A 25,133-nucleotide genomic window follows, 5' to 3' on the forward strand; every position below is an offset into this window, starting at 1 on the left:
TTGTAGCTATAACATTTAAAAAGAAAAAAAATCAACAGGTAAGGTTTTCTTTTTGAAAACAAAATAAAAAAACACAAAAACTAAAGTGAGAGAGTGTGCTGAATCAGAGGAGATACCCGTATCTGAGTTTAAAATACTTTCATCGTTTTCCCTGCCTTCAAACAAATACAGTACATAAAAAAATGAGATGGGAACAGAAGTGTACAGTACACAGGGGTCAAGAGTATTCACAAAGCATCATGTTCCAACGTGTTATTAGCACCATTACTCTTAAGCCATGCTGTACTTTGTATTTTTTTATTTTATGTTTTTTTTTCACTCTTTCCATCATTCACTTTTTAATGGAAAAACACCGTGAGTGTCGAGGTGATGTGGCACAGACCTGTCTGTGTGGGCGGGATTGTCTGTTACGCAGTTTCATTAGTGTTCTCCCTTTCTCAGATGTTAAGAACATATTGGAGGGTAATGCCTTGACGAACAATTGTTTGAAATGACTCCCAGTGATGAGGATTAAAAAAAGGCGAAGAGTTGCTCGTACATTCACCTTGCCTGCCGAGGCTGACAGGTAGCCATCGGCTCAAAAGCAAGAAAATTAAGAAAAAACAAAATGCATTTGCAAAACTGACAGAGATTGCATTTAATCTGTTTAGCATATTTACTGTATATAACATTTGTCATGTAATATATATATAGTCAACTTTTTGTTCATATATATATCTGCACTTCATCAGTAGGGCTTACTTTCATAACACTGATTGAGAATCGATACCCTGCAGATAACACTGTCAGTAAGTAGGTGTGCTGGACAACCATTACAAAAACAGAGTGAACACAGACAAGTGCTTGATTGTCTCACTAAATGTCTTCAGTGTGTCTGTAAGGAGCTTTCCAGAGATTCTTCAGCTGCTGCTCCTTTCAGGGCTTTGCTAAGTATAGTCTAGGAGAAGAAGGGAAGGAAGAAAGGAAAGGAGCGAAAGGAAAGAAGGGCAGAATATGGCGGACGAGGTTAATCTTTTGGGCAGCAGTGTGGACACCCGTTAATTGTGTTTTCTATTTTTTATTCCTTCCCTGCAACCCTGCCTTGAGGTCTCTCCATTGTTTGTGTTGGTGGGTGCAACAGAGACAAGGAGGGTGTGTGTGTGCTTATGTGTGTAGAAGTATGCGTGTATACATGTGCATTTCCATGTTTTTTTTTTTTGTGTGTTTTTTTTTACTGCCACTTCATCAGCTTTGAGCCATGAGGTAAATCCAGGAGACTTTCATCAGTTCCACTTGAGGGGAGGAGGTCCGGGGCAGACCATCGCCGCTTGCGTTGACGCGGCTGCTCCTGAAGAGGGGGCTCTGCATCCTGAGCACGAGGAGGAGGGGCTGGCACGGTCGTCGGAGGTGGGTGTTGAGGGAGAGGAGGAGGGGGAGGTGGAGGGGGCATCTCGTCCCTGTGTGAGCTGCTCGACTCCGCCGTCGCCCTGGAGGGGACGTGCGCTCGATGGTGGGCCCTGGAGCTGGTACGCGGGTGATTCCGGTGGGTTTGGTTGGGCGTGGGGGTGAGAGCCAGGCAGACATCCCCCTCAACCAGCTGGCGGCAGTGCAGGCCGTACAGCTGTGAGGTTCTCTGGGGACAGCAAGATGACCAGCCCCGGTCCTGCACAAAGAATGGATACTCCACCAAGACCTTCAGTAACTCCTACACAAAACCACAACATTATTACACTCAATGTCTCATGTCTGACACTTATCATCACCACAATCTGCTTCAGTCTGAGAAGATTAAGGTAAATGCTTCAACTGTTAGTGACTTGCAGTGATAGTCATCTCGATATGTAGTTATTCACTTCATGAATTAGGGTTGTATAAGACCAGGAGTGTTAATTTGGTTGACTGAAACTATGATTAAAAGTTGTTAGTCGATAACCTTTTTCTATGAGGAAGACTGAGACTAGCTAAAAATAGATCTTTGATGATTAAACTCTGATGACAAGCATGTCTAGTTATAGTCAAGGACACTAAAATTAGACTAAATTGTTAGTGCTGGACTGTTTGGAGGTTCAAAACACATGATGTTCCTTGATGTTTTCATGAGTATATTTTGAACCAATTCAAGTATTGATAGTGTATTGATATAATCTTTTTACATGCGTTTTAATTTTACAGTTTGGCTGCAAAATTTGTTCAAAGAGGTTAAATGTTGAGACTTAAAGTTAAGACTAAAATATAAAGACATTTTATTGACCTTATCTGGAATTAACATTTTATGATTTTAAGTTTTTTCTCAACTAAAACTACACTAAAACTAAAAGGCATTTCAATCTAAAGACTAAATTTAAAATAGCTGTCAAAATTAACACTGATAGTCAGTTGATTACGTATTCAGTAGATCACAAATATAATCACTTTAAGTCAGTTGATCCAAACCTTTTTTTTTTTTTTCTCTTGGAGTCCACCAATTGTACTAAATACTTAAGTTGAGACCCCCTTGTACTCAGACAAAAAGAGCCAAAGTGCCATAAAAAAAAATACGTAAACTGATTTCATTAGACCTGAACCATATGAGTGGCCAAGAAGCCTAATATTTTTGTTATTTAAACTACAGACCTTTGACAAAAACATCCAGTAAGTGTGTTATCATTGCCTCAAGTTTTAGTCTTGTACTCATTATTATGTGACAATCATCCCTTAATCTGCAGTTTTCCAAGAATCCCTTTGGGACACTTTTTAGACACTTTTTGCACCATGAGTGAAGTTACTGACTCAATTAGAGAAGTGCCGCTTGTAGGGAGTAACTATCATTTATAATGGATGATATATGGAACATGATGGAAGCGAACTTCCTGGTTCAGGGTTCACTTTTCACATATTGTCACTTGTAGTCCCTAGAGTTGGCCCACTTTGAGTGGCATTAATATTCAGCATTAAAGTATGTGATAGAAATAAGGGTAAATTTCAGTAGATGACGAACTCGTATCTCTAAAACAAGTACTTAAAAATGTTTTGAGTTTGATTAAAACAGATTTTTTAAGTATATGAACGTTTCCACATTGTAGTTTAATTTAAAAAGTCAAATTAAACCAACATATTTGTAAGAGTAATGATTATTAAAAAATCTATTTCCACTATTTAAAAACTTTGACGTTATTAGTTTTAACAAAAATTTTGAGCAGGTTCGACTTGATCAGTTTTATGTTGTTAGGTCATCAGTTGTTTGAGTCACCAAATAAATGGAAGGGACATATAAAATCCATATGTTGCCCAAGATATTCTGTTTTAACAGTTCAGGCATCCCCGTGTTAGGGATTTTTAATGTTAGTCTGACTCTTAAGATTAAAATGTTCATTAGTTTTAATCATATTTTATACATTTCTACTCTTAAAATGTTAGTTGACCAAAAGTTAAGAACATTACATTTTGGTCAAAACGTTCAGTTAAAACATTTTTTCTCTGTGCCTCAGTCTGGTGCCAAATCATGCTTTTGTGTTGTATGCATCCTGTAAACCTGGGATCCCTGCTTTCTACAATTGAGAGGCAGAAGAGCTACAAATCTGATGTGTTTAGAAGGATTTACTCACAGTGGAGAAATATCATGGATTTTGAATGCCAGAGAGAAAGTGAATTACATTTTTGTCTGGTTTTAGTCTCTGATGAAAACTAAATGTATTTTTCGAGTTTTTATCACCACAGAACTGTTTAGCTAGTCATAGTCTGTTTTTTTAACATGGAAAAAGGAAGCCGACTTACATTTTTCATCTTGGTTTTTATTTGAGGAAATTGACTCTGAAGCATAAGGGAAATCTCAAAAGAAGTGAAGTTTGATGTAAAATTAAGCTGTCAAGGCACTTTCTAATCCAGTCAGCTGACCCACAGCGTAACATACTGCAGGGCATGCAAAGACAATACAAAGTGTACGGTTGTCACATGCTAAAGAAAGGGTAAATAGTCAAAATATCAACAATGTTAAAATAACATTTTACTTTTTGCAGAAGGGCTACTTTGTGGCTTAAAGCTCCAGCCAGAAACTCATGATGATATGATCATTAATCTCTATGCTTTTGTCCTTCTGAGGTGTAAGATGTGTTTCAGACCAAAAATTCCACCTTTTTTGTGTAAAGGTACAATATGTAAGCATGAATCCTTAATATAGCAAATTTAAAATATTTACAAACTAGATAAATTGTTTAGTGATGACTGTCAAAAAATGAATACGGTCAAACCCCCTCTGGGTTTGTTTCTCTCAGCGCTGTGTTTACAGTGACACAATAGTGCTTATTTCAGCTTGTTAATGTTTCACTCAGAGGCTCAAACATATGTCATTTGTGTTTTTGTGTGACCCATGAACCCTGCTCTTTCCAACTGTTAAACCTGACACCACATAGAACAGTGATTCATCAGCTGGTTGCACAAGGGCCACATCAGGCCCCTGAAAGCTTCCCATCTGGCCCCCAAAAGATTATTAGACTCAAAAAGACATGTGAAGGAAAGAAGTTGTAATTTTTTTCTCTTTGAATCCCTACAGCTAATAATATGACCCTAAGACATATCTGATTTTTAAACAGTTTTATCAGGAATTACTTTATGTTTGATCAGATTTATAGAAATCTACCAATCAGCCATTATTAGTGAATGTGAAGAATGATAAACACAGACTTGTGAGTTCAGCCCTGTTTAAATCTGCTGTTTTATGTGCCAACTTTTCATTTTTTGACTCTTGGAGAGCGTACTTTACACTACCTGAAAATCAAAACCAAAGACCTGTTTCCTGCTTTGTTTTCCACCAATCATGACATAGCATATTTCCTAAACCCAGTGATGGACAACATGGTAGCCCCAACAGTGTCTGTTAAGACAAAATCTGGTCGAGTTTGTTTAGGTCTGAGAGGTCAGTGCAACAGTTCAATAACTGCTGTCACAGCAGTGTTAATTTTGTCAACTAAAATTATGACTAAAATGTTAGTCAACAACCTTATTTCCATGAGGAAGACAGGACAAAGACCAGCTATTAATAGATCTTTGATGATAAAAACTCAGATGAAAAGTAAGTTTAGTTTTCATCAAGGAGAATTATGTTAGTAAAAATCCATGATATTTCTCCACTGTGCATATAATCGATATAAACACAAGAAGAAATTAGATTAGAGAGGATTCAGGTTATGTCAGTATTTAATTCAGTATATTTAAACATAATTAAAGTGTAAAAAGTGAACTAATGATTGTTATGCATTTATATTAATTTTCAGGTAAACTAAAAAGCATTTTAATTGAAGGATAAACACTAAGACTAAATTCAAAATAGCTACTAACTTAACACTATGCCAAAGTCATACATTTTTCCCTTGAAGATGTCTTAAGTGCAACTCCTGATGAGTCTAGTTGGTGTAGAAAAATGTTTAAATCTGTTTCAGCAGTGATCTTTTAATCACTTTACCTGACATCTACCCTGCTGCAAGATAAACAAGCATAAAGAATGTAAATGTATAGAAATAATTTATCTTCTCGCTGATGGTCTAATTTGATTTTTCATCTTACACAGATACATCTGTGTAAATGTCAGTCATTTTCTTAATCAGCTGAAATCTACTCACAGGATCTTTAAGTTTAGCCCAAATGTCCATTTTTGCACATAGCTTAGCTTTCAAGTCTGTACTCAAGTCAGCTTCTCCAAAAAAGGCAGAGCTGCTATGAAACCAACCTTAATACAACCCCACTTCAAAAGATCCAAATCATCCCTTTAAAGATTTACAAATTATGCAGTAAAGTAAATCTATAGCTGAAGCATGTATCTAAAGAGAGTGCTGACCTGAGTGTTGAGGTCTGTAAGGTGGACATGCAGGTGGCTGAAGCCCTGAGCACTGCTGGGAGAAATCAGCAGCACGGTGCAGGTGCTGAGGTGAAACTCCGGAGAAGTGTCCGCGCTCCTGAGGAAGTCCTCTGTCCGCAGCTCCTCCACCCTCTTCAACCTGCCGCTGGCTAACTCAATCAGAGACCCCTTGGTGAAGTGAGGTAGGAGCGTGGGGGGAGATGGGTGAAGGTCAGGGGGTGAGGTGCGAACATGGGAAGGAGATGACTCTCTCCCTCGATCTCGTTCTCTGTCCCGTCGTCTCTCTCGCTCACTGTCTCTTTCTTGGTCGAGTTGAAGGTGCTTTTCTTTGTCTTTCCCTCGTTCCCTGTCCCTCTGTGGGACCTTGTCTCTGTCTCTGTCTCTGTCTCTGTCTGGCTCTCTCTGAGACCTGTCGTGGCTGTTGGGCAGGCCGACGGGGGAGTGTGGTGAGTTTCTAAGGTTGTGCTGCCTGTGGCCTGGCTCCCTGTGCAGGTTGTAAAGAGGCGTTCCTGAGGGGCTGTAGAGTGGAAAAGTCTGGGCCTGAGGGCCGGGGTGGCAAACTGATCCCAGAGAGTAGTAGATCTGGGCTTCAGCTGGTGTAGCCCCAAGGGGATCCAATAGCCCCCCTCTACTGGGCCTAGGGACTGGCCCAAGGGGAAGAGGACTAGTGGAGAGTAGATTTGAGCTGGTCTTAACTATACCATGTCTGTCCTGCAGTGAGGAATGTAGCTCAGAGCCCTCCTGAGATTGAGAATCTGACAAAAAAGGCCCTCCAGAATGGACTCGGGATGTTAGATCTTCCTGCTGTCTCCTTCCTCCGTTGGTGTGAGAGCTGTGAGGACTGATGTCCAGCCTGCTTCTGCTGCTATCGTTTCCGTATTCTCCTGTGAGCAGAGGCCTGGAAGTTGAAGCAGTCCTGCTGCCCGGCCCATCCAGGCCGTTGGGCCTCTTGCCCAGGTACCGATGTCGGGCTTCGACCAAGCTCGGTTCTTGAGTGTAGAGCGAGTGGTGGCTAAACAAGTACGATGGGGAGAAGAGAGATGAGCTATTCTCACGCCGGCCGCTGTTGATGTAGGACCACATCTCTCTGGAATCTGCCGGAAAGGGAGTCTTAAAGGAGGAGGCAGAGGAGGAGGATGGGGAAGGTGGCAAGGCGAGGGGCCCTTCTCCTCTGAGCCACCTGGAGTGGTGGGGCAGGGGTAAGGAGAGAGGATCATCTCTCCAGGCAGGAGACCCCGAGCCCCTCCTCTCACTAACCGACCCTGGAAAGAGGGGAAGAGAGACAGAGGGGGAATAGCTCAAGTGCCAAGGTAGTGGCAAGGGGAGGCCTGGCGCTGGAGCAGGGAGCGGTGGAGGAGTATGAAGGAGATGGGGGTTTGGGTTAACCAGAGCTCGCTCCCTGTCGCTGGCCTCCCTGCCTCCGTCCCCTCCCCCTCCGGTGGACCGACTCCGGAACGGCACAGGGGGTTTAAACTCGTCCAGGGGGATGTGGTGTTCAGTCGATCCTTGCCGAGACTCCCTCTTCTTAGGGGGGAGGCACTCTTGGCCGCGATCGGGGCTGGGATTCATGGGTAGGCTCCAGCGGCAGTTGGGGCCCCCAGTGCGTGGGTGTTGGCTAGGTCACATGGGCCTCACGGGAAAACGAGGGGCGCAGACAGAGGGGAAGGCTGCTCCACAGCATCACTGTCAATTCACTGTTGATTCTTTTGTATTGAAGCACCACTCACCTACAGAGAAGACGGACAAGGACAGAAAGAGAGATAAGGACTGGAACAAGGAGCCAGACAGCAAAGATTCATAGAAAAGATGCTCTCGCAGGTCCTGGCATCAGTTGTTGATGCGACTCAGCTGTCAGTGTGGTCTGACATGCAAACAAACATTCAGCTGTACAGACAGATGGAGAGTGACTCCTTCATATAAACTACTTTGTAGGTTAGAAACTCTTAGCTCTATGATTGCTGTTGCTAATTAGTCATTACCTCTGTGCACTGCGGTGGGACTGAAACTACCCAACTTACTCGTTTCATTCAAACACATTACTCCCACATGTGCGCTAAAAATATAATTTGCAGCCAATGAAGTTCAGAGGCAGTGCATTATGTGTGTGTTAAAACACGAACGCACACAAAGCACTCACAGCGGGAGAGTTTTCTCTCTGGGGATGATTGGAATATGTAGATATGTTTTTGTACCACTTTCATGAGCCACCCCCATGACACCCCCGAGTGTTCTTTGTCGTCTTTATAAGCTTACTACTAGCACCCCCCTACCTCATTTTCTTTCAGACACACATGGACAGCAGCAGACATACAAATACTCCCTCAGGCAGCTGTACTTACTCCCCCAGTGAAAGGCAAAGCTGGTCACCACCCACCCGAAAGCTGACAGAAACACTGTTGATATTGCCACCAGTTGTTGTGGATGCAGGATATGTGTCGTTGCATATTAATTATGTGTCCCAGCAGGGGTGTGGGTGACAGTGTTTGTGTGTTCATGCATGTTTGCCATGTTTGTGCGACTTTTCATGGAGGAAATATGTGAATGTGTTTATTTGTTTGGGCCTTTGTGCGCGCTTGTGTTTGTGTTGAAATCCTCGAATGTGTCAGAGATTTTGCTGCCTCGTTTCATTCAGTGAGAAGTGCGGGGGAGCTCCACTAATTCTTCTCCAAACGTTTTTTTTAAAGGAGCTCTTTTGAAGTGATGGTTGCCGCGCAGACAGCCCAGCTGTTCCCTCCACCACCGCCGCCGCCAACACCAACACCCGCCATCACTGCTCCCGCCGCCGCCACAACACCACAGCATAGTGCTGCCAATCAGCCCCGCACTCACCCGCACGTCTGTCTCAACAGCCTTCCAACTCCCTACCGTCTCACCATCCGCCCCACTGTCACCATGGCAACTGTATCCACACACACACAAATACAGTCGGCTTTAGAGGTTAGATGGGGATACTCCACAGAGAGACGGGTAAACTGTTGCTCATCAAGTGACTTGGTCCAAAAACAGAATAAGTGTTAGAGTGGAGCAAGCTGTTTGTACATCTGAGTGGAAAACTGAAGAGTGGGCGCTGAGAGGAGGGGGAGTCTTTCTCCCAGACACCGACAAGACGGGAGTCATGGGTATAACACAGGAAATGTTCATTATGAACAACTCCAAGGCAAAAAAGCAGAGTGAAAATGATCATTTTTAGTTCTTCGTGAGTGAAACTGCCATCCAAAATTTAGATAAAACATCCAGTCTGGACTTGAAAACAGTCATTGGCACTAATCAGTAAGTTTTAGAGTCTGTTTATCTATAATAAAATTAGTATGTGATTGGCTTGTTAGTAGATTGATATTTCAAGAGTCAAATTATGAACATTTTTCACTTGTTTATCCCAGAAAAAACATTGATTTTTCTTGATTCCTCATGAATACATTCATAAATAATAAGCTAAAAAGAACAAAAAAAAAATTTAAAATCGCACAATCCCCTTTGCAAAACTAAATTTGGAAAATAAGTAACATGCTGTAATCAAAAGGCTTGATTTTGACTGCAAAAGAGCTTGTCTATACTCTAGATCTCTTGTTAAAAAAAAAAAAATCTTGAGTTTTTGTCCTCAAATGACTCCCTCTAACACCCTTGTCTACCCGACAGCTTTCATGATAAAGGTTGTCAAAGCAGACCCGATATAAACTTGCCAAAAAAGTAAAAGAAAACAAAGAACACAATTGTGCATGTGGAGGAGTTTGCAGAGAAATGTCTTCTAACAGAACACTCCTACACTGTGCAGACATGCACACAGAGCTGGAGTTTAGCTGGAGATTCTGTTGTCTTATAAATAAAAATTACTCCTCTACAAGCAGTAATTAAAGTTATCTGAAAAGTTTTTCTTTATACTGATCAAAATAAAAAAAAATGGTATGATAAGGGAAAATGTTTGAAAAATCTATTTAGAGCCCTCTCTCATCCCGCCTTTTCTTGACAAGCATTTCTCGGGAGAACTGTCAAACTTAACTCTGCGCTCTTGAATGCAAACCTTAAAAAAGAATCCGCTATTTTGCTACTAAAGGAGCTCCATATGATAAGCTAAAGTTGTTAATTGCAGCTGAAATGAGTCAACACCGGCCCTTTTGATTCATTTAGAGAGTGCTGAGGCGAGCAGACAGGTTGATGGAGTTTGTAGTTGTTGTGATGTGAAGTGAGACTGACCTTAGTGCGGGCTGAGCAGGCGTCCCAGTGTTGGCAGTCATTCATATTCCAGTCCTCCCAGCGGGGTCAACCCACTCCTCAGCTCCACACTGCTCCTTCACGGCAGCACCACTGCCAGCTACAACACCCGCAGAGAGCAGCAGCCTCCAGCTACACGCTGCCTCTGATCTGTGTATGCATGAAATAACACCAGCGAGCCCACCAAACTGAGGGAAAGAACAGCTATCCGTCTCTGTGACTGTTGTGTATGTGAGCGTTTGTGTGTGTCAAGTGTGTGTGTGTGCTTGTGTGTGCAAAGGGCTGAGGAAATGAGTAATATCTAGCAGTGAGAAACATGTCTGCTATGCAGAGCCACACAGGCAGACCAGTTGCTGCTGCCGCCCACTTGCTTTAATCACTGTGAGTGATACAAACATGCATACACACATATATATGCATGTACACAAATATACACACTAACAGGCATGGATGCAGCACATACAGATTATATAGTGGGTGCTATATGCTGCCTTTGTACTGTCTGATGGCTTGCTTTCCACAGGTTTTACCTGTTAAATCAATGGATTGACTGGGTCAGGTTAAAGGATTAATCATTAATCAATTTATAATTATGGGTTTGACAGAAGAGAAGAAGAAATTGACGGGGAAAGACGGTTTATGAGAGACAGGGAGGGACTTGGTAGGAGGTTCATCCTACACACTCTCAGACTTCGGCTTTTGCTGCTGCCTCTGACTCAAAACTAAACCTCACTTCCATCAAGCTCACAAACACACACTCACAAAAGACCTACACTATACTTGCTCTTTTGTTTCTCTCTAGTCTTCATCTGAATTTGCCTCCTTTGTTCTCATCAAAGCTCTCTGTGACATGCCTGTTGTTAAAAAGAGCTTTTATGAATAAATAGGATTTGACTCCTGCACACACAACAAATTTACACATAAAAACACTCTCGCATGGGTTCATACGCGAACAGGAGAGCTGTGAATGATTCTGCTTCAGTGATTCAGTCAAGTGCAACAGATGTGTGCTTGGTATGGCTTATTAGGACTGCATTTTTGTGAGAGCAGTGTTGCTTTTTTCACAGCAAGAAATCCAAAACCTGTCATTACGAAAAATATTCTTTATTTTTAGAAAATAGTAAATAGGCCCAAGGTTGAAAATGCAACACCATGCAAATCACACATCTGCACCCAGCCAAAAAAAGCAAAGGTTCAAACAGGCTTATGCTGATTAGCAGAGCAGAAATGTGGAACAGGAACAATAATAAATGGAAGCAGAGTGGGAAAATTGAATCTAAAGGATTTAATGACGCAATCAATCCATCAAGGGTGGTTAATTTTTTAAAAGCAATCTTTTTTTTTTCTTCAATCACTCTAAGAGCAATTTATCCAAGCTGGTAGCAAGGTACAGGCTTGTATCCACCAACAGTGAATTAGAGGCTAACCTTGTCTAACTTCTCAACCTCAATGGAATGGAAAGTTAATCAGACTTGGAGGTGTGTGTGCAGGCACATCAGCCTGAAGGCCACAGTGAAATATCCTCACAGCAGAACAACAATTGCCAAGAAAGTCTCCTGTGACATTTAGGAGGAGATTACTTTGATTTTTTTTATAGTGAATGCTCTGTGAAGACGATGTGCGATGTGAGGTTGTGTGGGCATGAGCGCTGTCTGCTCTGCTCGGCTGTGATTGTGTGGGTTCATTATGAGTATCACAATTACCAGAGAGTAAATTTATATTTCTTCAATTATGAAGCAGTATGGATTAGGATTAAATAACTATGGGTTATTTTTGGCAAAAAAAATCCTTAAAATAAATTCTAAATTATTCTATGGATGTTATGCAAAAAAGCAAATTTGATTTTCCAATGTTTTTATGAATTTATATTTAACAAAAAAGCTCAACAACCTGGTACTTAGAGGTTTCTTTATTTACTGGACAGGTTTTCAGGGACAGATTTTTGTTTTAATTTTACTTCTATGTATTTACAATTTAAAAAAAAAATATTTTCACCATAAATTATCACTATTAAAACTATTTTGACAGTATGAGTGTCAAATATATCATACTTTTCAATTCAAGATGCTTAAAACAACACAATCTCTGTAACCTTTTCCTTTGAGCCCCCCACCCCCCTGCCCCATTTTTGTTTAAATCAATCAATTTTAATTTTAACAACCTCAGAGCAGATAGAGCCTCATGACCCCCTTAATCTCTGGTACCCCCCTAAGGGGGTCCCAGACCCCAGGTCGCGAACCAAGGCACTAGACCATAGCTTCTTAATTAATTAGTCCTAGGAGCCAAATTGTGTCAGCAATGTATTTGCTTCTAATTGTTTCAATCATGTTTATTTTATAATTATAATCTGTGTACCAATGGCGTCGAGCCAAAACCTCATATCTGCATTTTTTAAAAAACAAATTTGTGCTACTGGTCACACTTTACATCTATCAAATTTGAAACCACTAAAAAGTGTTATAAAGATGCTGACTATCACTATTCAGTGTTAATGTCATTTGAAAAATACAGCAGGTTTTTTCATTCGCTGAAAAGTGGTGGTTTTGGAGATAGGAGGTTTTCAGCCTAATGGCAGAGTTTATAATTATCTTGTTTACTGAAGTAAAATCATTTGGTTTGAAATGTGGTCAAAAATAGAGAGGGCAAACTTTTTTTTTTTTTTTTTTTTTTTGCCTTTCTGCCTTTATTTTGACAGGAGAGCCTAAGAGAAGCAGGACAAATGCAGATGCAGAGAGTTATGATGGTTTTCAAGTGAGAATTTCTCTACTCAAAACATAAAAATATTTAATAGCATAAAAATACAAAGCCTTAAGTTTTTACAGAACTGTTTTAAACTGTAAAGTGATTAAGAAAAGTCTTTATTTTAGGTTTTTTGTATGACAGCCCACTGTGTTATGAACCACCAGGCAGTGAAATCTGCTCTAGGAAGGTGTGGGCGTGTCGGTTGAATGAGCTGAAGCCACACCCACTCACGGAAAGACTGAAGTTTGAGATTAAACTCGTTTTTTTCTGGTACCAATCTCTCTGCTATGATACTTTTAATGACACGTGGGCCACCGTGGCTGATAGATTTTGGAAATTCACTTCACAATTAACAAAAAAACAGCGTGTAGCTGACCGTTAACTTTCAATGAAGACAGTGACATCAGCTAACAACAGACAGAGTTGAGATGAACTGCTTGGTGATTTTTTTATATTGTTGTAGCAGTAGGGGGGCGGGGTAATTCCCCATTCATACTGGTGATGTCATAGACTCTTAAATTTGCCATACTCAATTAAAACAGTCTGTCACACATAGATCTTAGTGTTTTCACATGTTTACAGCAACCTTTTTCCAACATATCTAGTGTGTTAAGGCAAAGTTTGGATTTGACTTTACAGGGACTTTAATACTTTCCAAAAAATTAAAGTGTTTCCTTTTTCTGAAAAGAGAGGTATTTCTACAAAGTGCAAATGCAGTGACTTTTTAAAGGCCTACTCTACCCACTGAGCTAAAACCAGCACCCAGAGTGGGCTAACTTTGTCATGATTGCATCATTTTACCCTTTGTATAATAATGCAAATTAATGACATGGCTCCATGTGGGCCACATAATTGACATTGGTGGGCTGGATCTGGCTCTTGGCTACACAAGACCATCATTCCCTTTGAAAACTTCAACTCCCAAAGAAGCTGCCAAGTAAGAAAGAACTCAGTTCAAAACCAAAACAATAGAAGGTGTATATAATTTTTCTATTTTTGGTATTTAAAAAAACAAGAAATTACCTGAAACTAGTGCCATGGTATTGATATATATATATAAGGAAACCATCTGACTTTACTCGAATTGCACCAAAGTTTAAATTTCTAGCACTGTAATATATGAAATACATTAAAATGTTTTGTAATAATTAAAAACAACATCACTAAAAAGCAACCTCTTGTTATAAATGAGTCAGGGTTGATTTGACAAACTTGTTTTAAAATGGTACTTTAGTTAATTATTAGGATATGAGTAAAGCAAATAGATAATTAGTTTCTTTAAAAATAACTGCATTAGTCCTGCTTTTTATTACGAAATAACAGATCTTCAGTATGAATCAACAAAACTCATGACAAATTTAGACGTGACGGTTCAGTCATAGTGAGAGAGAAGAAAATAGAGCAAGTTCATCAAAGGGTGTTTACTACTATATGGAAATATAGAAATGACTGTTGTGCTCTTCTGCATGTATACTTTGATATTAAGCATACTGAACACACACGCGCACACACATTTATCACTGAAGTCATACTGTGCTGTCAATCAGCAAAGGCACCGCGGAGGCACTCGGCGCACTCTTCCTCCCTCTCATCCTCTCTCTTTCTGTCTGTTTGTCCTTCTGTCTGGCTTTGCACGATTTAATCTGACTGTCACAAACACACAAACTCACACACACAGACACACACAAACACGCACAGGGTCAGGGCCTTGACAAGAAAAGGTCACAGGAGTTTACTTCACTCTATAAATCAAAGAAATGGAAAGGTAAAGGAGTCAAAAAGGGCTCAAAAGCCTCTGCGGGTGAGAAATTATGAGTGAAATCACTCCCACTCCTCATGAAAAAGTTTGCTTCTGATATTCACTTTGAATCCAAAATGCCCTTTCACATTGTTTCTTTTTAGTCCCTGCCTTATGCGTAGCCTCGTATGGGGTGTCTGATCACGTTTCAGGCTGAGTGGGGGATCTATGATGGATGTCTGATGCAGCAGAAATTTGTTGCTGAATGTAACAGATCTGAGAAGAAGGGAGGGGGGAGGAGGGTTAGAGGACAAAGTGGCTATAGAGATAGCTAAATAGATATATGGATGCAAAGATATTGAAAAGACAGACAGAGTTGAAGTGTTAAAGGGAGAAGGGGGGGCGAGCGGAGGAGGTAAGGAGTACTACTAGCCCTGTGGTGGATTACTCTCTAAGGAGCCGGCTAAGCTGATAAAGGACAGGGTGATATGGGCGATAGCTTAATGGGCAAAAGGCCAGGTCAGCCTGGTCACCGCTCTGACCCATTCTTCAACAGGATGAGCCAGCAGCCCTGCCCGCAGCAGGCTCAAGCACAATGAGGATGGGCTTATGGCTCAGGAGTTACTATTAACACCCACGCACACACCACTTACTGCTCACACACACACACACATTAAAACATAAACATGCAAGCAAGGAGTCATTTTTAGACCGATTCTAAATGAAAACAGCTCTCTTATGACGGAATTGAAACTCCTCTGACATAAATGTTGCCCTTTCTTGTTGAAAGGGACAGATTTTAAAGTGTATGCAATCTGTGCAGCAGAATAAACTGAATATTACACCTTGCTTGAAGCAGATTTTGCTAAATATGGAAAGAAAACAGCAGAGTCAGAGGGACAAAAAGAGCTGAAAGACAGCAGACGAGTGTGAGAAATGCAGACGAGAGGGTGAGGCCTGTAATGTATTGCTGGGTTAATCCCTGTGAATCCTAACTTGTCCAGGCCTAAGGCAGGCTTAGTATAGTTCTAGGAGGAAATCCCCCTGTGTAGTGGTACAGGCCATTAGCCCCTAGGGTATAAATAGGGCAGCTATGGCTCCTTAAGCTGGCTTTTACGCAATATCAGTTAAAAATATGACTTGACTAATTACATGCAGGTCAGCCAGTCAGCAGAAGTAAAAATTCCTCCACCTCGCTCTCCTCTCTTTCCTCTGTCTGTCTCCCTGCAAGCAGACATATATACGAGCATGCACGCACAGGTCAACAGGGAACAAGTGGTAACAGTTAGCAGGTATTCTGCAAAGCCTTGTGGCTGACATTTTCTGTGGCAGGTGTTATGTTGCTGTCATTCATTGACATTTAAGTGTGTGCTGATAGGAGTTTCAGTTTTGCACTTTTCCACTGCCTCGATCTGATAATTTGCCTGTTATGCGGTACCTGCACCCACCACAGAGAGATGACTTTAGTTTAAATTTATAAGGCACAAAAAGCATCACAAACACGTTAAAAAGGAACATGAAACAAACATCAAATGCTCTTGTATCGGTTTGTTGACTTCAGTTCCCGCAGAGCTGCGCTGATGTCACATACTGCTGGTGCACAGTCATGCTTTTGTGCCTTCTCTTTCACATCGCTTATTTAATTAGTTTTCAAACTTTTGACATGCTCAGCTTCAGGTAGAAGTCTGCCTCTTACTAGTTTATGATTAGCCCAAGTCAGAGCCCTTGATGTGAGTAGTACTCTCACGCTATGAGATCAGTAGCTTATAAAGGGGAGCTGGGAGGGGAGGAGGGGGAGTATGGGAGAAAAGAGTTGAGAGAGAGGCTCAGCGAGCGAGAAGCGTCTGACGGGGTAGAAGCAGCTTGAAAGAGCGAGGACAAGTGTGTATGTGAGAAGAATTTGTGTGTGTGTGTGTGTGGGGGTGTGTGTGTGTGGGGTGGGGTGGGGTGGGGTGGGGGGGGGGGGTTACTTTCATTCCAAAAGATTTGTTGTTTTTGGCACTGTTCCCCCCGCAGACTGCCAGTCAAACTGGGTTTTCTGTTGGTTCTCTGGTTAAACAGCAAAATGTCAGCAAGCTGAAAGCAGAGCGATGACATCTCCATGGAGAGAGAGCATGGCCAGGTCTCCCATTGGCAGCTCAAGTGCCATTCATCTTCTAAGAGACTGTCTAGACTGGCTTCATAGATACTGTCTGGAGTACCTTTATCACTGCACTGTATTCACTGTATTCAAGGCAACATTGCTATACACTGCCATTATTGCTTTTGTTCTGCAACCCCTCCCACACCAAATCTGCTGCCCAGCCACACACACACGGTCACAGCCATTAACTCAACACATGGCTTATGCTGCTTGTTCAAAAGGGTGCTGGGAATTTATTTGAAATAGGATTGAGTGGGTTTAATGCTTGTTTTTAACATGAAAATAAGGGGCACTCCCACTTATGAGGGAACCTTTTTTCACTTGTAATTTGATTATTAGGGGTAATAATGTCCAAAAAAGCCTCAAATTAATAAACAAAGAGAGAAAAAGCAGTGCAGGATTGAAAAGAAGGAGTCAATGAATAGATGCATTGCAAGGGTAGGGAAGGTTATACAGATCCAACTCCAGCACAGGTTCCCAGGACACTATTGATGCTGTATACTGCAGGATGTCTCAGATGTTACACTTTCTGTACTGTGATACTGTGCGATATATTATGTTTGTGCACACTGGATCTGCAAATTCTCTCCTGCACGGGCTCCATCAGGCAAAGAGGCAGGCCTGGCTGAAAAACTGTGGGTGTGAGCGGTGGGTGGAGGGGTTGAAAGGTCATCGACCCCCATTGTAGCTGAAGTGTGGAGGAGGAGGAGAACATACTGCCTGATCATACGCGAGGGTTAGTGATTCAGGGCCGGGAGAAAACAATCCGTACGAAATAAACAGAGCAAAGGAATGACTCGGAGAACTCGTTGATTGCAGTTTGCATATGTACACAGACGCACGCATATTTTCTCTTAGTGTGCACGTTACTCTCATGGTACACCTCAACCAACAGGTGTGTCTGTCACCTTTAAGTAGTCTGGCTCTGTGTCAAGTGTATTCAGACACCTGCCTATGTTTGGGATTATTCATCACACTCCTGGCTCCCCGGCTGAGCTCCCAAGCCAATTCTCAGAGGCTTCCAACTGTGAGAGAGCTGATCTGGGAATGGTGGCCAAGCAGATCCTATTGGTTGATCTTAAAATGGCTTAAACAAAGAACTAACTCACAACAGCAAATAAGCAACTTCTAAAAGTTGTTTGTTTTCCCCTTAAAACTCAGAATGACACTTTTAAAACTTTATATGGAGGCAGTCAGGTAGTCAAAGTTTTTCATAGTTTGACACTTTTTACCATAGTGATGCTTACTCTTATGTTGGAATGATCAAAAGTATCAGAAGGTATTAAAGTTGAAATAAACTGCAGATCTTCAAACATATTTCCAACTGGAAGCAGAAGAGAGCAGCAGTGACTGATTCTGATTCCCATGTTGGCAAATGCTGATGTTTCTGAGCTCCTTTTGGTGTCTCATGAAGAAGAAAAGTTACATTTTTTTTTACAAGCAGGAAAAAGGTGATTCTCTCCAAACCGTCCAAATACACCATCAACATTATGTCAGTGTTTTGTTTTTGTTGTATTTGTGCAGTTAAGACAGTGTGTGGGAGTTTGATTTAGTTTTTGGAGATTAAAAATATCAAACTCCTTAAATTGGGGTTTAGGACTTTTTAAAAGTATGATAAAATGTAAAATTCTGGTAGGGGCAGGATTACTTGAATTTGTCAGTTCATTGCACGTCAAAATGCAACCTTTAAGTCCATATTGACAATGTGAAGCACTGCTTATCAGTGTAAGTGTTTTGTATCATCATAAATTTTAGATTAATTATTTAAATGATTGCTGCACTGCCACACCAATGTGGTCCAACACCATGGCTTAGGGGAAGGAGAAGCTCCAAAGCCCTTGTATATATATTTGGGCTGAAACAAATTATCCGAGTGATTCGATTCAAAAAAATCCTTGAGGCAAATTATCTGCCTTGAGGCTTTGCTTTAATCAGTCCTGTATCCATATACGCCCATGCTGGAAGCTTGGTATCGCATCGTGTGTTGCATGGCGTGCTGTGTTTCACATGGACAGCTATATGTGTGGCACAATGCACTTGTTTTCGCTAATACTATAGCATAACATGCATGATTTGAGGCATGAAAATCACAAAGGAAGAGAAGTTGATGCAGTGATGTTTACCGGCACTCGTCCTGCGTTTTTACGCAGTCACTAGCCGTGGCTTCATGGCAAATATGGCACTATGCCTGCACCTGTAAATCTATGCAGATCTCCAAGTTTACGTGCTGCCTGTATGACTCGCTGGTGTGAAACAGCACTCAGTTAGTGTCTTCAGACTTCAGGGAATTTCATTAACTTCTCTGATGGACCCGACGGTTTCACAGAAGACAGCCAGACTTCACGATTAAAGTCCTGTTTTGGTTCTTTCCCTCTCTCTCCCTCTCTCTCTCTCGCGTGCGCACATTATACATTTAATTATAAATCATTTAAATTCAGCGCACTGACTTCTTGATTCCAGTGTATTTTTCAAAAAGTTTTAGCATCCCATATAATTTGGTAAGACTTATAGTGATAATGAATTGACACCAGTGAAACTGAAACATGCTATTGCCACAGACAGTGACTGAGACTAAATAGGTTAATTTTCATCATCATACAGTCAGGATTCAACAGATCATAGACACAGATTTACCCCTTAAAATGTGTTCTCCATGTCAGTGGATGATCTTAAAGGTCAGATTTTTATGGTGGATGAACTCACAAACAAAAAATGTGCAAAGATTAAAAGTGAACACCCTTTGAAAAAATAGACCATATTCCTGTAATCTTAAGGTTCAGCTTTCAGACATCATTAGACCACTGTGTGAATGATGGAGCTTTATTCTTCATAGAGGATGTTAAAATGATTAAGTGTCCCTTTACTTTAATGACGAATTTGAAAATAAAAATAAACTACTAAAGAAGAAATAAAGTGTTGACACCAAACATTTCCTGGTAGAGGATCACTAAAACCCCAAATATGGCATAATCTAATGTAACTATTTAACTTCCTTTCCTTGTAACTTTAAGAAATGTAAATTTCCATCAGAACTTAATTGCACTTTGTTAAATATTTTTTTTGAGAACCTGTTAATACCAATGTTTAATAAGAAGTAGTTCATTTGAGGGACCCAGCTCCTTTTCTCATTTGTCCAGTACTTCTTCTCTTGAAAAAGCAAAAGTGACTGATTAAAAAAAATGCAATATTTCTTATTAGAGTACTCGATTAATGGTCAGAAGAATCGATAAGAGTACTGGATTACAAAAAGAATCTATTACTGCAGCCCTAATATAAATAAGTATGCAGGAGTGCATGTACAAAATGACTCAGTCAATTCAACGATCCCTGTTTTTTCAGTGTAAGAAAATCAATTAATGTTGAGAATTTAGCTACAACATTTTCTCATTAAAATGTTTGTTATGCTTTTACTTTGTAACTTTTTCTTTCTTAAGCCAGGGCTAACATACTTCCTGTTTGTATAAAAACCTAAATAAGGAAATTGTTGGACATTTTTAGGTGTACATTACATTATTGTTGTCAGTTCAGGAATGCCCACAGAAATAGCTCGGCCCTTGAAATGCCCAGTGAAAGATGTTTTTTTTTTTTAAATATCAATATAATGGACCGTATTTTTGCTGACCTCCATGTCCCAGTGGCCCCCCTTTCCCCCCTTATGGGCAGCCCTGGTCCACTGAGTCTTCACGTCTCTTCAGGTGAAATGAGACATTCAGAAGCACATTCTCATCCTTATTTTCTATCACTAAGGGAGCAGAAAGATGTCAGCTACAGCCCTGCTACATTAGCTAAACGGTGCACCTTAAATAACAAAAGTGCCACACATGTTTTTAAAAAATGATGCATCAATGCTGAAACTTGGTCTCAACACACGATAAGTATGTTAATGTTGACAGCACTTCTTATGAACAATTACAGAGTATGCACTTTACATTTAAAACTTATTTTAAACACCATCAAATAAGACTGGAGCTTAAACTGCAGGGGTCATGAATGCTTTGGGGGCTGAACTTTCAAATAACTAAAATAGATAGAAATTTTTGTTCTTACTAACATAGTTTAAAAAAATGCATGTATTTTCTTTCAAATGTATGACATTTTTACTCCCCTGAAAGGAAGCTCAGTTGTTCTACCCCAGCCAGCCACAGGGGGGCAAGTGAGATATTTTTTTGGGGGCTGTTACGTTCCCCATCACTGGGTTTGAAGCTAATATGCTGTGTTGTGATTGGTGAAACACCAGTGTAAGAAACAGGTCTAGTTTTGATTCTCAGGAAGAAGTAAAAAGAAACCCAGTTTTAATCAAGAATGAATTGATAGGTATTTGTTTCATGCATCATATGCCATGAGTTGATCCTTAGTTATCTTTAGTTGTAGTTTTTGGAAGCCTTATGTCTTTCAAGTGTTATTTTAACATTTATTTCCCTTGTGTTTCTATGTGTGCTTATTTTGTTTGTTCAGACTGTCATGTGTCCCATTTTATTTAATAGGTTACCTTTTGCCTTCATTGTTCCTTGGTTGTTCATATTTCCCCAGTTTTAGCTGCCATGTTTTACCTTCGCCAAGGAGGTTATGTGATTGGCAGGGTTTGTTAGTTTGTTTGTTGGCAACATAACTTAAAAAGTTATGGACGGATTTTGATGAAATTGTCAGGAAATGTCAGAAATGGCATAAGGAAGAACTGATTAGATTTTGGAGTGATCTGGATCACCGTCCAGTGATCTGGATCCAGGAATTTTTAAAAGGATTCTTCACTATTGGGAGATAGGGCTAATGGCGGACGTCTGCGCTCTCTGGGTGCTTTTCTAGTTTCTATTTATTTTATGCTTTTTTTGGGCTTTGAATGACAGTATTTCCCAGGTCTTAGTGTCTAGTATTTATTGTTTATTTATCATTTATTTAGCATTACTTGGTCATCCTTCCCTCCTTTTGTTCTTGTGTTAATTTGTTCTCTTGTTGAGTCCTTCCAGTTTCCCATTGTATTTTGCAATCCTTTTCCCTTGTGTTTCATGTCCAGTTTGGCTTCCTGGTGTTTTCCCTCCACTGTGATTGTGACATTTATCTCACATGTGCTAGATTTTCTGAGTCTCACCTGTGTCCAATTATCCTTGTGTGTATTTAGTCTCTGGGATCCTGCCTTTCTGGGTCAGATTGCATATCTTTCTCCAAGCAGCTCCTTGTGAATTCTCCTGATTATCTGGCAATTTTTTATTGGTTTCTGTTTTTCGTGTTTTCCTGTGGACTGAGCTTAAAGTGTTTCTTTGTTTTCTGATACGTTGTTAAAAAAATCTTTAAGTTTGGTTCTACACTTGGGTCCTCCTCTTTTGTTAGCCATGTTTGTGACATCTTAAATGCTCAAAATGTCTGAAAGGTGGTGGTTCTTTATAATGGATCAAACATTTTACTTATCCTGATTAAACTGTTTTAATCTCAATTGTTTTTTGGGTTTAATAGTTTTGGGGGATTTAAAAACAGATATACCAAATACACCACAACATATTTGTTCCTCAGCATTTTTCTGAGTAAGAACATGTTCTGAGGGCCGGGCTGGTAAGATGTTGGGGACCTGGTGTGGCCCTCAGGCTGCCAGTTGATGATCAGTATTACACAACACAACAAGAGGAAATTCAAAGAATTGCTGGTGTGTGGTCATCCATAGGTGTGACTACAAATAATGAGAGTGACTCTTCATCACGTGACTTGCGATAAACAGGAGGTTGCTTAACTGCTCAGCCCACAAAGTGTTGTTTCGATGGGTGAAAGAGTCGAATTTCCTATCAGGGACTACATTTAAAGAATCACACACATTTAAATACAGTAATCATGCAAATGTGTCATCTCTGCATGAATGTGTCTTTAACTCTCAAAGTTTTCCCTCTCTCTTTCTTTCACTTTCAGTCCCTCCAGCCCACCTACTCTCGGTCTTCCTCTCTGTCTTTCCCTCTCACTCATCTGGCTGGCTGTTTGAGAGCACACACTCAACGTGGGTGAGAGTGCTAGAGTAGAGTATATGACTGTCAACACAAGGTGCAGGGTGTGTGTGTGTGTCTGCCTGTCTGTGCGGTGCTGTAGGTGGAGAGGCACAGCAGGGCGTGAAGGAGCGCTGTGATAATGACAGGCCATGAATTATATAACATGCAGATTGCATAAGGAGAAGATTATTTTAGGTCCAGATATTGAGGATGTATAAGTAATTTTTTTGCGTGGGTGAGCAGCACTATGCGCACCTCTAAGTGCACGGATGTGCGTTTGTGTAAAAATGTTCTGAAATGTGCTCATTTTGTGGTTTCTTTCGAGGAGTGTGTGGGTGTAAGTAAACTAAAGTGTATTATGTGTTTGTAAGAGGGGGCATGAATGTTTTCAGATTTCTTTCATAGCTATCTGCATATCAAAACAAGTATGTGGGAATGTTGGCACATTCGTGTACAGTGTGCATAAGGGTGTCTTTATTGCGAGCTCCCACTCATTATCACTTCTAGACTTCAGAGAGATACACTTGAAAAAGGGCTGATTCCTAATGTCGGCTGCAAACCTCGTAACTTCTCGTTTTGATGATTTTCCCTGTTGGAAGAACACATGCTCCTCTACACGCCAAACAAGTTTCTACGACTCGCTGTCAGCCGCTCGGTCACAAGGGTAAAGTCCTATAGGATGTGTTGTGTGTGGAGTCACAGAAGTGAGGCAGAGCAGAGAGAGCACCGTGTGCCACTGCCTCCTCTGTGCGCCTCGCTCCATGCATGAGTGTGCCCCTGTAAAAATAGACCTCTTAAAGGGCCAGCAGCCACTCAACCTTCTCCCACAAGAGGCCTTTTCTGCTCTTCAGGGTGACAGTACTCTAAGAAACATGGGAATGGAGAACACGCTGTAGGTCTCATTCAGCCTGCAGAGACAGGTTGTACTTCTGTTTCCCAAAAGAAAAAGATACAACCTACATTCAGTTTCTTTTTGTCAGCTTTACATCATTCATGAGGGGAACCTCTCCCGTACACAGCCACACTCGTGAAATAAACCTCTGATTTTTTTGTCAACATCACAAAGACAGGTGACGTGGCTTTTGAAGCCACCTGACGACAGCTGAAGCCCTGCCTTGGCACAAACTATCACTGTAACACCTTCACAGTATGTGGTTCAATGTGACAAATATAAAAGTAGAAACTACAAAGAAAAACCCCTTGTAGCATGTGATGCACGCTGTGTAATTGTGCACTACTCAAAATGAGCATTTCTAGAAGCAATCCCTCAGTGACACAGGATTTCCTGTACACGCCAGCAGATCGTCCTCATAATTGAAATAAGTGAATTAAGTCAGTGGGGACAAATGTTGTACGTCTCGCTTGAAAGACATCTATAGCTGCGAACTGTTTGAACCTGTGAAGTGTTCCTATAGGCAGCATATGGGGTATCACTGCAGCAGAAGGACAGCTCCTGCTGGAGCAGAAATAGACATACAGAAATCAGAATTGTGTATGCCGGCGTAGTATTTCTCCATCTAGAGTTGCAAAAAATGAGGAGGAATTCAGTGAAAAAACACATGAGAGAGGGATGCAGGAGCAGATATTTAAAGTCCCCTTTGAAGGGAAGATGTAATCAAAAATTTAAGGTAATGTTTGAAGTTCTTCAAGTGCATGTTTTCTGGTTTATCCGGTGCACATGGTTGGGTAAGAAGTTAGATTTAAGATGCTACACCTGCACATCCTCCCATAGGATTTTTGAAGCTTACTCCCAAACATCTGCACCTCCTTTATCTCCCTTCATTCTCCTCCCCTTTCTAAATTTCCCCCTGACTCTTCCAACCCCACCCTCACCATTCTCATCTCCGTCCCTCTCAGTTTAAGCGGGCTCCTCCAGGGCCCCTGGCTATCTCTGGACTAGGGCTATTTAAGCCCACTGCTCTAATTCTGAAAGTCCTGATCTGCCGTCAGTCTGAGTGATGGACCTCTCTCTCTTTCTCTCTCTGTCTGTCTTGGTCTTCCTGACACACTCCTTGTCTCTGGATCACTCACACTCTTGTTCACACTCTCTCTGTTATTCTCCACGCGCACAAACACCCCCACACACAGGTGCCGGCTTACATGAGTGTTTACCACATGCTCACACACACATGTCAGACATATTCTCCCACTATAATTAACCCAGCTCACTCACTTTTTCAGGATGACATGTACGCACTAACTCCACAACCGGTCTCTTCTGAGCGTTGAAAACATAAACCACTGTCCTGTCTGTTCATCCCTTCATTCAAAGTTGCTCACACACCTGCGCTCCCCCCTCTCCCACACACAGACACACACCCATGAGGAAGCAGTGTGGTCACATACCTCGCCGGGTGCCTTTGCGTAGCAGGTAGCAGAGAGTTTACTCATTGGATCAGGCGGCAGCAGGCACGTAGGAATATCCAGTTTTGAGACTGCGAGTCTCTTCCTCCTCTCTACTGCTCAGCCTCCCCTCCCTTCATCCTATTCCTGCCTCTCCTCCTTCTCACTCTCTAAACGCCTCTT

The 25,133-nt window shown here is 41.2% G+C and overlaps 1 protein-coding gene across 2 annotated transcripts; it reads right to left on the reverse strand.

Annotated features, from left to right (window-relative positions):
• Positions 1 to 7: 7 nt before the first annotated feature.
• Positions 8 to 25,130, reverse strand: zmp:0000000926 (ataxin-1-like). 2 transcript variants are annotated; one of them, XM_041799601.1, is made up of 3 exons: positions 24,954 to 25,130; positions 5,789 to 7,536; positions 8 to 1,684 (listed from the first exon to the last, which is right to left on the reverse strand). In XM_041799601.1, the coding sequence occupies exons 2-3, from the start codon at positions 7,376 to 7,378 to the stop codon at positions 1,211 to 1,213; spliced, it is 2,064 nt and encodes a 687-aa protein (XP_041655535.1). In that variant the 5' UTR covers positions 7,379 to 7,536; positions 24,954 to 25,130; the 3' UTR covers positions 8 to 1,210. The 2 variants fall into 2 exon arrangements, with proteins under 2 accessions (XP_041655535.1, XP_041655536.1); XM_041799602.1 differs by lacking the exon at positions 24,954 to 25,130 and adding an exon at positions 10,001 to 12,088.
• Between the last annotated feature and the right edge of the window lie 3 nt (positions 25,131 to 25,133).

Source organism: Cheilinus undulatus, linkage group 11, assembly GCF_018320785.1.
Source record: "Cheilinus undulatus linkage group 11, ASM1832078v1, whole genome shotgun sequence".
Taxonomy (NCBI): Eukaryota; Metazoa; Chordata; class Actinopteri; order Labriformes; family Labridae; genus Cheilinus; species Cheilinus undulatus.